Consider the following 13,174-nt stretch of genomic DNA (forward strand, 5'->3'; position numbering starts at 1 on the left):
AGACCTCACAGTTCATTCCACATACGGGGAAACTGAGGCACACAGAGCTGAAGCGATTCCCCCAAGAGGGTGGAAGAGCCAGGAATGGAACCCAGACCCCTAGTCTTCCTCCTGCAGGAAATGGATAACGCTGGTCTGGTGGAGTTACTTGTGCTGTTATGTGGGGCGTGGGCAGATGGACCCCTGCAGTCCTGGACTTTGGGACCCGCTACCCCATACAGCTGAAAAGGTGCCAGAAGAGGAGATGGAGGAACAACTGCATTGGTGATTCCACTTTATGCAGGTGTGAGCAAGCCCTGACTTCCTGTGCCTGCAGTTTAGCTTCCTGACAGCAAGAAGCCACCCCATGCATCCATGCAGCAGGGAGTCAGAGCCAGCAGATGTCCGGGAAGAATCCAGCTAGTGTGTGTGGGATGCTGCAGGGAGCAGAGCAAGAAGCTAGCGTTGCAGCAGTGGGAGTGAGGTCACTGCCATGTGCGCTGTAAGGTACCTAGTGCAGGGGTGCAGCACTGCCCCCAGCTGGATGGTGTTGCTAGGATTTGCATAGCAGGGGTTCTCAAACTGGGGGGTCGAGACCCTCAGGGGGTCACGAGCTGTCAGCTTCCACCCCAAACTCTGCTTTGCCTCCAGCATTTATAATGGTGTTAAATATATAAAAAGTGTTTAATGTATGGGGGGGGGGGTCGCACTCAGAAGCTTGCTGTGTGAAAGGGGTCACCAGTACAAAAGACTGAGAATCCCTAGTATAGCACCATGACTGTGTGTGACACCTTAGAGACAGGTAAGGAGACAGGGTCCTTGCTCCAAGCTTATCCATGCATCACACAGCACTGCAGTGAACAGAGCAGAAACCATGGGGACAGCACAACACCCCTTCCAGGGGAGAGACAGCCCCAGGGGTTCACCATGTCCTTGTCTTGCTGCTCTTTCCTGTGGGTCAGAGTGGGAGCAGAGGGCAGGGGCAGGCTGGGGTGGGGGCGGGGGAAGAAGAGGGTTGTCTAGATGCCCTGGAATCAGGAGGGTGTTGCAAGCTTAGGAAGAAGGGTGAGCAAAGGCTCAGAACCACAAATGGAGCGGGGCTAAGATGGCTAATGAGACAGGCAGTGGCAGGGATGGGAGGGCGGGAAAGGAAAGCAGAGGGGAACTGAAGCTTGCAAGAGGCTGATTGTGATGTGGAAAGAGACAGGAACCCAGAGGAGGGCAGGTGCCAGCAGGCACAGCAGCAGGGGGCTAGCCTGGAAGGGGAGAGCTGAGCCGCCAGGAGGAGAGAGTGGATGAGGTTTCTCCATGGCCCGGGGAGCCAGGATGCTGACTGGTTCCTAGAGAACAGAGCCCACACCACACCCCCAAGCCCCCTGCCCAAGGGGCACATGGCCCCCGTTTGCAGGCTCAGCAGAGAGCAAGGAGATAATGGGCCCTGCAGTGAGGGCAGCACACACCTGGGCAGGGCAGAGGGATGGAGTCCGCCAGGAGCTGAGCTAGCACATGGCCCAGGTGGTTGCCCTCCTGCTCCCATAGTGTCCAGGAACTGGGGCTATGATGAGGCCTTCGCTCTGCAGGGCTGAGAGTCCAGCCCTACGACGCTGAGCACACAGGAGGGGCTTGGGCTCCAGAGCTCTCCAAGCCAATGGAATTTACTGTATGAGCAGTAGCTGCATATTCATCCCAGCCCCACTACTGCTTGGGGCAGGGGCAGCCACCCTGACTCGTTCTTCCCCCGGCACAGTCCTGAGCCCCTGCAGCACTCGTTACTGGGCTGCTGGCTGGGTCTGGTAAGGGTCTCTGCCTGAGCAAAAGCCCATTCAACTCCCAGCCTCTGACCACATGCAAGGCACTGGCACTGGGAACGTGCCATGCTGACCGCCAGGGAGCAGCGGCATGACTCAGCTGAGCCTCAGGGGGTGGGGGCCAGAGCCAGCATGGGGGAGGGAAGCAACAGGGAAGGCTCAGAACAGCTGCAGCATGGCAAAGGGGATGGAGCAGGCCGCAGAAAGAAAAGACGGAGCAGATCCCAGATGGCGTAAATCAGGGCAGCTTCAGTGGAGTCTGTGAGGGGGATGGCTCCACGTCCAATCTTACCACACATGGCGATCTGGGGCAGAGAATCTTTTGGGTCAGCTGTTTTGCAGAAAGGCAGCGTCCTCCCAAGATGATCAACTCCATCAACTTCCAGCCAAATGTTCACCCATTTTTCATTGCTGTACTGACAATGTTAGTTAGTCTCAGAAACAGAAAGAAATCTGTCTGCCCGCATGGCCTCTGTGGTTGGGGTGTCGTAGTCTTCAATTTGTTTATCCTCACAGCCGCCCTATGAGGCAAGGGAGAGGTTTGATCCCCATTCCAGCTCGAATTGGGGAGAAAGATAAGCAGTGGTACGCTGGAAGCTCCGCCCTCTTGACAGGCCAAAGTGAAACCTCACTCTCAATAGATGGCGCAGATGTTCACAGTATGTCTGTGCTCCCCCCACGGCCTCCCCTTTAGTTAAGCCTCCCCTAGTAACTCCATCCCTCAATATCTCAGAAAACCATGCCCGTTCCGAGCCCCAATCAGACCCATATTTACCCGAGACCTCGACCATTATACAATGGCCCAGACCCTCTTCCTCTGGTGATTTGTTTTCCTATTGTGTATCCATGTTAATCTTCTCATTGCATGGCCATGTATACCAACGGTATGTTAAATGGAATGCGTTTGGTATGGTGTATCTTAGTTACAGTAATATAACCTCTTATGTTACTTATACAGGAGAACCTGACCAAGCTGAAATTTACATGGACACGTGGGACACTGACCATGATATAGACCTCGTGTTAGTCCCAGGCACTTGTTGGCCACTTACTGAAAAGGGTCCAGAATGTTTTATAGCCACTCGTGCCACCAGAACTGATGTTACAGTTGAAAGGATATGCTTAGCCACTGTAGGATTTCTTTGTGTCCAGGATCTTCCCCTCACTGTAAATATCACTTGTACTCTACTTCAATACACCCCTTCCCATTCAATTAACACTTCCCTGGCTAAGGAGGGCATTCAGGTTCAGAACCAACAATTATGGTATGAGCCTACAGAAAAACCTCACTTATCAGGATTTAAATGGACAATCCTAAATGCCACTTTAGGAACCATCCATTTTTCTTTTCCCCTCTCTCACTTTCAAATCGCCGCCACTTACTCTAACTGCTCTAAAGGCGCAGCCCTACGCCTGATGGAACAACAAACTCGACTTAAAGATAGCAGAAAAAGGAGAGATATTGTTGATACTCTGCTGCACGGTGCTAACACTGCAGCCTCAGCTTGGACTGTTTACAAAACGCAGGAACATGAGGGCCATCTGGGACAATTAGACCAGGCCGCAGGGTTTATCTCTGGGACTCAGATTACTGAGGAAAAGGCCGGTATAGGCGCACTCCATACTATCTCAGCACTAAGCATTGTTACCCAGGACCTGCTTAAGCATATGGTCCATCAGGCTACTGTATCAGGAAAGGCATTGCAGTGGGATCAGGCGTGTTCAGAAGTACAGGATTATCTCAATACCATCCTTTTCTCCTTACGTAAGGACCTCGAACAGCAGCGCTGGCCCACTGCCCTTACTAATACATCTGGTATATCCCCCTATTTGTGGCCATGGAGACACACTTGGAAGTTTTCTGAATGGAAGTGTTGGTGCTCACAGTGTTCCTTCCGGGCTTATGGACCCGTGAAAGGATTTTGGGCCCCCACTTATCGTATTCTCCCAGGCCCTTGGGGTGGTTGCTTGTGGGACTGGGTAATTCATCGAGATGTTTGGGAAATTAAGCCCCCTGGCGGTCCTAACCGCTTCTTAATTGGTGCCCCAGCTATAACCCCTGACCTTTGGATAGGTCTAGGTGATCTCTGGACCTATTGGCCCTTACAGCCCCCACAACTACAATGCTTTAGAAAACTACACCCCGGAGAGGTGGTAACTGTCCATCACCGGGTATGTTGGGAGGGTCTTGGCAGCTTGCAAGATTTAGCCTCCCACACCCTTGTGTCCGCCAATAACAGTTGTGTCCATGTCAATTCATCTATTATCTATGATGTGGCCTTTAACCTCCACATTAACTCAGGTACTCATAATATTTATTGGCCCGCAAAAAAGGATTATCAGGTTTATTTGGAGTTTCAGGTCCCTTTCAACTGGACATCTGTTGTCCCTGACAAATTTCACTCATTGTTATCTCTTCTGCCAGAAATCCGATCTATTTCACAATTGCAAACTCAAATTCATTATTTAGAAACTGTTTATCAGGAAGCTATGAACACCCTCCAAACTGTTCACTTAGTATCTTCCCTCTGTGCTAAAAGTGACATTCTCTGCCAATTCACAAAAAGTGTTCAGTCACCCCATCACCCCTGGTACGTATGGCTCCTCCTTGGCATTAGCACGTTTACTGTTGTGTGTATCTGCTGCTGGTGTTGCTGTTGTTGCTGGTCACATTGCACATGCCCTTGTGCAACTTCCCGTTCCTATACCCCACCACAGTTAGTACCCCTTAACCCATTAATGGAATCGACTTTAGCCAATGAGGATCGCCTGCATTATGCCACGCTAAATGCTTCCTTAAAAGAAGCCACCTATGCCAGCATTCCAAACTTAAAGAACCCTCATCTGGAGATCCAGGACTTAATGGATATCCAGAGTGAGGAGTTTGATGCCATGTAAGACAAAGGCATCAAAAAGGAGGGAGTTGATAGGGAACCCCCCCCCCGACCCCACCTTACCCAAGGCCCCAGGCTTTTTTCTGAGAATAAAGTAAGAGTAGGCCCTTAGCTAGAAGCAAGAGTTTTAACTCCTGCTAAACTTGTTTTTCTGTACAAAGGGCACGCTGAGGCAAAAAAATGTGGTCAGGGCCCCAAAAAGAGGAACTAGAATTGGATAAAGGGGAACCAGAAAATCTGTTAAGTTATAACAGCTTTTAGTTTATTATGGTTTATTAAGTTGCTTGTGTGGGCGTAAAATATAACTCATGATCATTTGACCAAAGGTACACCAATAGGTATTTTTGGACCCAAGTTCCTCAAAAAGGCCTGAGCTACGTGCAATAGCGTAACCACAAGTAGGTGGAAAACCAGGTGTCAATGTCCTGACGATCGCGAAACCTGTAAAATGGGGAAGTAACAAAGGAGCAGGCTTGCAAATTAGCTCATAACCGGTATATTAATAGCAATTGTTTTTAGCAGATGGTTAGAAGATGTTATTGTATTAACCAAATAAGGTATCATCGGATGTATGAGTTCATATGATAATTTGCGGTTTTCGGCTTTATAAACCCAGGTATCACTGCTGTAAGGTAGAGTGACTTACCCCTTGCTAGGGGATTTGTCGTCTCTCCGTGTGTACACATGTATCTCTGATTGATCAATAAAGGAGCCTCAGGCTGTCTGATCAACTCAACACGGTGGTGGTCACTTTCCACGACACCTTTCTCTTTGTTAAGCTAAATAGATCAAGCTCCTTAGTCTATCACTATAAGGCAGGTTTTCTAATCCTTTAGTCATTCTCATGGCTCCTCTCTGATCTCTCTCCAACTTAAGAACATCCTTCCTGAATTGTGGGCACCAGAACTGGACACAGAATTCCCGCAGTGGTCGCACTAGCGTCAAATACAGAGGTGAAATAACCTCACTACTCCTATGTGAGACACTCTTAGGGTGACCAGATGTCCCAATTTTATCAGGACACTCCTGATTTTGGGGTCTTTTTCTTATATAGGCTCCTATTACCCCCCCATTCCCATCCCGATTTTTCACACTTGCTGTCCAGTAACCCTAGACACTCTTGTTTATGCATCCTAGGATCACAGTAGCTCTCCTGGTCACAGCATCATACTAGCTCAGCTGATTATCTACCATGACCACCAAATCTTTTTCAGAGTCCCGGCTTCCCAGGACAGAGTCTCCCATCCTGTTGGTATGGCCTCCATTCTTTGTTCCTAGATGAACACATTTACATTTAGACGTATTAAAACACATATTGTTTGCTTAAGCTCAGCCTATCAAATGATCCTCATTGCTTTGGATCAATGACCTGTCCTCTTCATTACTGACCACTCCCCCAATTTTTGTCACAACTGCAAACTTTATTAGTTATGATTTTAAGTTTTCTTCCAGGTCATTCATAAAAATACTACAGGGCCAAGAACAAAGCCCTGCAAGACCCCACTGGAAACAGATGCACACAGTGCTAACTCTGCTTATACTTACATTTTGGGACCTATCACTTAGCCAACTTTTAATGCAGTTAACGGGGGCCATGTAAATTTTATATCATTCTAGTTTTTAATCAAAAATGTCCTGTGGCACCCAGTCAAATGCCTCACAGAAGAGTAAGTATAATACATCAACACTATTACCTTTATCAACCAAACTTGTAATCTCATTAACAAAAATAAATCAAAATAGTTTGAGAGGATCTGGTTTCCATGTTGTACAAGAAGGAAAGAGGCCAGCTTGACTTTCAGCTCTCAGGCTGAGTTTTCAGGGCTGGCTGGTAGGAAAGCCCAGCGTTTTACTTGCCAACTGCACAGATTTGCTCTAGGGAAACAGAAAAAAAAGTCACCCTGGACCCTCCAGGCTGTTTTTGCAGTGTGGCTTTGCAAAGAAGTGCACATTTGGGGGGGAGGGAAGGGGGTGTTTCTTCACTTCTCTATTTGAAGTGGAACAGGCCTAATGGATGTCATCTTTCTTTTCTGTAAGCGTTTGCTCAGATTAAGCTCTGCCCTGGCCAATGTTCTTGTGAGAACTCCCCACCAAAGACATCCAGCTGAGCCACCAACACAAGCCTGGGTGTCCTCTTGACAGGTGCTGGAGTCTCCATGAATTCCACTACAGACTTCGCTATCATGACTGATTTTACAGAGGAGACACCCAGACACCATGGTGACGGGCTGCAGCATAAACCCCTGAGAATGGCAAGGTTTTTTCACTGATGAATCTTCACCACTGACCCTTCTACAACCTCACCTCCCCCTCTCCTTGGCAAAGAGGCACAGCGAGACCTGGATTGGAGGCTACATATACGGGTTCAGTAAACATCATCAGTTGATTCTATTTTAATGAGAACACCCTTCAAGGAGAGTTGGGGGCAGGGTGGTGTGAGGAGTCAAGCGTGCGGCTTCTTTCAAGAAGCTGCTCGGGGTGTTGATATTTCAAGTCAGAGTGTGAGACACAAACTAGCAAGTCCTTCTGGAGGAACTGCTGCAAATACATGACATTCACTGTGTTTGAGGAGAAGAACCCCCATTTTACCAACAATTTGACAGCAATTTGCACATTTATTTCAGGTGATTTAGCACTACACCCCTGCCCCTCCCTCCCCCCTGTGTCCCCATTACAGTCTGGGTGATGAGTTGCACTTATGACCTGTGCAGAAAGCTGTAACATCTTAACTTGCAAATACGGCTGTGAGAGAATATTTCTTTATACATTTATACTTATCCGGGGACGCTAAGCATTTCAATTTACATTGTACATTGGTACACCAGTTCAGATGGAATGGCTCAAATAAAACAAATATATATAGATCTATTTTATATATACAAATATATAATATATATATATATCTATGCAGACAGATATATATATATATATTTATATCTTTCAAAAGGATAAAAGGTTAAATTTGTCTTTGCATGCACCACCAAAACCTCTGCTCCACACCACCCAAACAAAAGAGCTAACTAAGGCTCAGTGCTGAGTAAACTGTAATCAGGTGCCTAGTAACATGTCCCTGTAGTCAGTTTTGCCCTCTCCTTGCAGACACTGATGCAGGAATATGTGACACTTGGTGGGGGGAGATGAGGGAGTTGCGCTGGTGAGCATTGAGCTGGAAAGGCAAGGTCACCCGGGCCACATCTCACTTTCTAAAGCACAGGTAGGGGGACACAACATGAGCACATTATTGCTATTCAAAGCATGGCCTTGCTCTCCAGCACAAAGTGGCGCCGTTCACGCCGATGGGGCCCACGCCTCCCTTGCCAATCGCAGGCGTGTCCATGCCGCTCCAAACTGCCTGCCGTGGTCCCAAGAGGAACAGTCACACCTGGTTCCTTGCCAAATCCCCAGCTGCGGCTCAGACAGGGAGTCGTTTCCGGCCAATAACAAGGAGTCAAGCCAACAAAGAAACAAGGGAAGGAGAAAAAGCCAGGGTGAGGTATTTGGGAATGATGAGACATGGTTCAGATCCCATTGGGGCAAACACTCTCCTGGAGACCACCCTGCAGGTGTTACCCTAAAGCGGTCAGTTTGGCAGACAGTTTGGAAAACAACAGGCTTATAAGGGTTAGAGACAACATCTCTCCTATAATAGCCTTCCTGCAGGGGACGGAGACAGCATCGGCATTGACAGCACAGCAGTGCAGCTGGAAAAGCAATGGGCCACCAGGCAAGGATTTCACCAGCTGCCAGGCAAGGGGACGCTGGTGGAACCCAACGAGCGGAACCCTTGCCTGGCAGCCTGGTGCCACTGGGCACCGTTACTGCAGTGACCACCCTGCTGAAGAGCAATGGGGAATGTGTGTTTGGGGTGTGGGGAGGGGGGTTGGGGTTATTTTTGGAACAGGGCTGAAAGCTTGAAAGGGGGATACTTAGGCACCAAGTCAAAAGGCAAAGTTTGGATAAGGCGAAACAAACCGATGGAAATAAGTAACCAAAACTGCCCCAGAAATGCATTTTGCCATGGAGATAGGCTGTCCCTGTTTGCTACAAGTCACACATGTCCATCCAGCCAGCTCACACTGGTAGCTGGAGAATGGAGCCCCCACTGAGAGCAAGCCCTGCCAGGGCAGGGTCTCCGGACCGTAGTGGTTATGGGATCACATGTATGTACAAGAGAGTCAATGGGGGAAGGGGACACTATGTCATAGGGCGGTGCTTTCCGATTCTTCCTCTTCCGAATCGACTTTCCCTGCTGCAGAATGTCTCTGGGTTTGTTCCAGCGGATCTTGGTGGAGTGCAGGATCAACCTCGACGTGTATAGAAGGGACATCAAAGGGGACGAGATCTGCAATCGGGCACAGAAAGGCAGAGGTAAGAGGCTGCTCCTGCGAACCCGCGCTAAGACGGACAGATGAGATCAGCAAAAAGCAACTTGGGAGGCGCTGCTTTTTCCTAGCGGCAAAAACATTTCTCAGGCTAATACGTTGTTAATGTCAGAGCACAGGGATGTCATAATAAAGTCTAGGTTTGCACCTTCTATCGTTTTCACTTCCTCTCCTGAAGGTTGGGTGTCTCCGTCGCAGCAGCCAGCCTCTCTCTTATTCTTGTCACTATCCCCATGGGCCTGCTAGGACTCAGCACAAATGCCGAGCCCAGAGTCTTTCCAAAACACGGGGCAGAAACTGGCACCTTCTACTGACCCCTTTTGTTTCGGGCCCTTACACTTTGCAGACTCGCCTTAGCCCCTTTCAATCTTTCCCCATCGCAGATAGCAGAGTGGAAAACGCTATGGAGCCATCTAGCCTACCCCCCGTATGGGAATACAGGATTGGTCCCGAGAGGATACTCTCTGTTGCTTAGTCTAGTTGTGAATGTCTCCAGAGCAGGGACTTCGACAGTAGATCTCACACTCAAAGAGCTACTACCTTTCATGTACTCATGGCTATTTCCTAAACTCCACTTCATTTTCCTTTTCAAACCTGCCAGTATTCAGCCCCCTCCATCTTTTCTCCTAGAGCACGAGAGATTGCTTGGCGGACGGGGGGAAGACATGAAAGGATATTAAACTCACTCGCCCAAATACGCAGCCACCTCATTAGCTGGGTCCTTTCCAGCTGCCAAGTGCAAATGCCACAATTACCACACTAGCCAGGGTTGCTAGGTTTCTAATTAGCCGCCAAGGCCAGCCCCACCCATGCATTCTCCCTTTTCCTGAATCATAGGGAAATGAGTGACATATGAGGCCTGTGTCTCATTTGAGGGCGGGACGTGCGTAGGCGAGTGGCCGGACAGGTACATGGACTGCCCACAGCGTGCAGCACTGGACTGGCCTTTGGGGCAAGGTCAAGGGCCAACAATTCAGGTTTCAAATATAGTAAGTTACTCTGCCTTGGCGGGAGGGTCTTCTGGGATTTCCCCCTCCCCATTTTCCCCCTTTGCCCCCTCAAGCAGCCTGTGTTGAGTCAATCTGCTCTTCTAGCTGCACCGATGGAAGAAGTGGCTAGGGAGATATGGGTGCGGAGGGTGCTGCATCCACAGCACTGCAGCTCCTTGCAGCCCAGGGAACGAGGAGCACAGCTCAGGCCTCCACACCGCTCCCACCCCTAGATGGGCAGCGCGAGCTGGCTGCACTCAGGCCACATGGATTTCCACAGATCGGCAGCAGGCTCAGAGCCCGGTGGGTTCCAGCTCCAGACACTTGTGTGGTGGCTGTGTCTGTCTCACACACATACACATACACTCTCTCTCTCTCTCTCTCTCTCTCTCTCAAACAGACTTTCACACTCACTTCCCAACACAGACTTGTATTGTTGTTGTTACTTCTTTCGAAGTGTATTATTTTAGCTTTTTGACTGGTCTGTGCATTTCATTGTTTTATTTCTCTCTTACGCTTACATTGAATTCTTTGAGTAGTGAGTTCTAAAATGCCCACGCTCTCCTGGCTGGAGTAATTATCCCTATGGTAACTTTTTGAAAATATACATCCTAGCTAGGTTTTTTATTTCTACTGGTGGTGCACATGCGCATATACCTCAATATTGGTGCACGTAACAAAATTAAACCTGCACATGGATGGAAAAAATTAGAGGGAACATTGCTAGTAACCCTTCGAATGCTGGCCAGGTGGGCGGCACTTCATATCTTCAGGAGAGGGTTGGCGGGGGACGGGGGGGTTGAGGTCAGAGGAAGGCAGAGCTGGATAAGGGCCTCCTGGGTACAGTCAGTCCTGGTCCAACTTGCCTCTCCCTGGCTGGCAATTCTCCCCCTGCGCTCGGGCTCTGTGCTGCTCTGAGTCCCACTTCATACCAAGAGGAAGGGAAGGTGAGTCACCTCAGTGGAAACAGCCAGGGACAGGCACAGCCTGCCATGGCTCTGGGCTGATGGTGAATCAGGCAGGCAAACGGGGGGCAGGCGGCTCTTCACCTGTGCATGGGAGGGACGCTTTTGGACCTAGGAGCGGCTTATGCTCCAATAAGTCTGTTAGTCTATAAGGTGCCACAGGACTCTATCGCTTATTGAAGAAACAGGCACCGGGTTTTCTGAGCTCCTGCCCCTCAGCCTGGAGCCCTGAGGAGCAAACTCAAGTCCTGGAGTTAGAAGGTTAAAAAAGAAACCCTACGCAATACATAGACCTGGGTGCAGCTGGAGATCCGTTGGAGAGAGCACTCCCAGCCCTGCGAAAGCACCTGCCTGGGGAAGAGCAGAGTACCCCGGCTGAGATTTGCTGTGTGGGCCTGGGAGCAGAGTTTGGCCTACGGGGGGGTATGACTGGCAGATGTCATGGGCACAGTCTGTGCTCTCACACCCGTACAGCTTGCTTCGGGGATGTGCGGCCTAGAGAGACGGGACGGTGGGACAGCGCCCGCACCCCCTCTCCCCTCCCCCAACACTTTATATGAAGATTTAGGCTCATTTTACACCAGGGGTAAAATTCTGCTCTTGCCTACACCAGGGCAACACTGCTGACATCCCTGAGCTTGCACCACCAGAAATTTGCCTCCAGATTTTTATATTCCTTTTCCACCATCACTGATCCATTGTTCCTAATGACCGCACAAGTGCCCCTTCCCAACTGGAACAAGCTTGCCTCTCGAAGCCTTAAACATGAGAGTGGGCCCACATTTTCAGGAGCGCAGCTAACGCCTCTTGTGGGCATCAGCATTCTCCAAAGCCTGCAGCGTGGATGTGTAAACCAGGTAGACGTGTTTAGAACCACAGAGCTGTTAAGGCTAGCAGGGACCTCGAGAGGTCACCTAGCCAGCCCCCTGCGCTAAGGCTGGGTCATTTGCCCATGGGTGTCTGAGATGATCTCTTCCCTGATGCCAAACGAGCAGCTGCAGATATTGGACCATTTTGCATCTGGCCAGTGGGACTAGGTGTACAGCTGGCTCACACGGTGTGAGGGACTCTATATTTTAGCTGCTCTGGATAGGGTTACCAGGTGTCTGGTTTTCAACTGGAAAGGGGACCTGGCAGTGTCCGGTCAGATGAACTGACTGGACACCAAAAATCTGGTTACCGTGGTGGCGGGGGGAAGGTGCTGGGTCATCAACCCGTGCCAGCCCCTGCTCGGCCAGGGCTGCCTCCTTCCTGTATCTCTTGGGCAGGCTCTGCATCAGGCTGCGGCTCCCGTTCTAGCCCCAGAGCAGAGGGAGCCCACCTGCGGGGTGAGGGTGAGGGTGGGGAGAGGAAGGTGGAAAGGATTGCAATGAGGAAGGGGGAGGGGAATGAGTGGGGGCGGGGTCTCAAGGGAAGAGGCAGAGCAAGGGTGGGGCCTGGGAGAAGAGGTGGAGCCGGGCAGCGCCTCAGGGGGTAGGGAAGGGGGCTCCAGTTTTCAGACATGAAGCAGTTTTAGTTTTTGAAATAAAGAGGCCTACTTGTCATGTGTATTTGAAACAAGCTCACTGCTAACCAGCGCTGTGAGACTGTTTCTATCGGATAACGTTTTGCAGCATGTAATGGGAAGATACTGAGGAAACCCCTGCTGGAAAAAAACCAAGGAAGATCATAGCAAACCAGGGTGTGCTGTCATGACGACAGTCTGTGAAGTGGCTAGTTAGGGTTTTTGAGCCCGTTTCCTTTAAGTTAACTAACAGCCATGCAAATGTCAGTCCAGAGATGCTCTAGTAATGATTGGGCTTGCCCATGGCTGGACCCTGGGGCAAACCACTAATATCTGAGCCCTGGAACAGGTGTTTGTAGAGGGACTGGACTAGTATTCACAAACCTGTTTGCTAACTTGAGCAAAATGGTGATCACTTTACTAGTGTGGAGACAGGAGCAAAAATTCCAGCCTTGACAGCCCCTTAGGGCTTGTGTTCAGAGCAGCGTCGGCTATACTCGAGTTGGCTTAGCTCTAGTGAGAGCAGCCACACCCTGGAGCTGCCCCGGGTGGCTGGACTAGTAGCACAGAATAGTTTTGTTCCCTCTGCGTTACTAGCTCGAGCATCTCCGCATCCCCTGACAGGCCAGTTAGCTTGAGTCCAAAGCACGCCT

At 50.0% G+C, this 13,174-nt stretch overlaps 1 protein-coding gene across 6 annotated transcripts in view; it reads right to left on the reverse strand.

Moving 5' to 3' along the window:
• Positions 1-5,569: 5,569 nt before the first annotated feature.
• The window catches only part of ARHGAP44 (Rho GTPase activating protein 44), a 173,752-nt gene continuing 166,147 nt past the window's right edge, over positions 5,570-13,174 (reverse strand). For 3 of the 6 annotated variants that reach the window (XM_030534516.1, XM_030534518.1, XM_030534515.1), the window contains one exon: positions 5,570-9,023. In XM_030534516.1, the coding sequence (XP_030390376.1) occupies positions 8,881-9,023 (143 nt within the window). In that variant the 3' untranslated portion in view covers positions 5,570-8,880. The remainder of the gene's footprint in view (positions 9,024-13,174) is intronic. The other 3 variants (XM_030534520.1, XM_030534519.1, XM_030534517.1) reach the window with 2 other exon arrangements.

The sequence above is a fragment of the Gopherus evgoodei genome, chromosome 15 (genome assembly GCF_007399415.2).
Source record: "Gopherus evgoodei ecotype Sinaloan lineage chromosome 15, rGopEvg1_v1.p, whole genome shotgun sequence".
NCBI classification, from domain to species: Eukaryota; Metazoa; Chordata; order Testudines; family Testudinidae; genus Gopherus; species Gopherus evgoodei.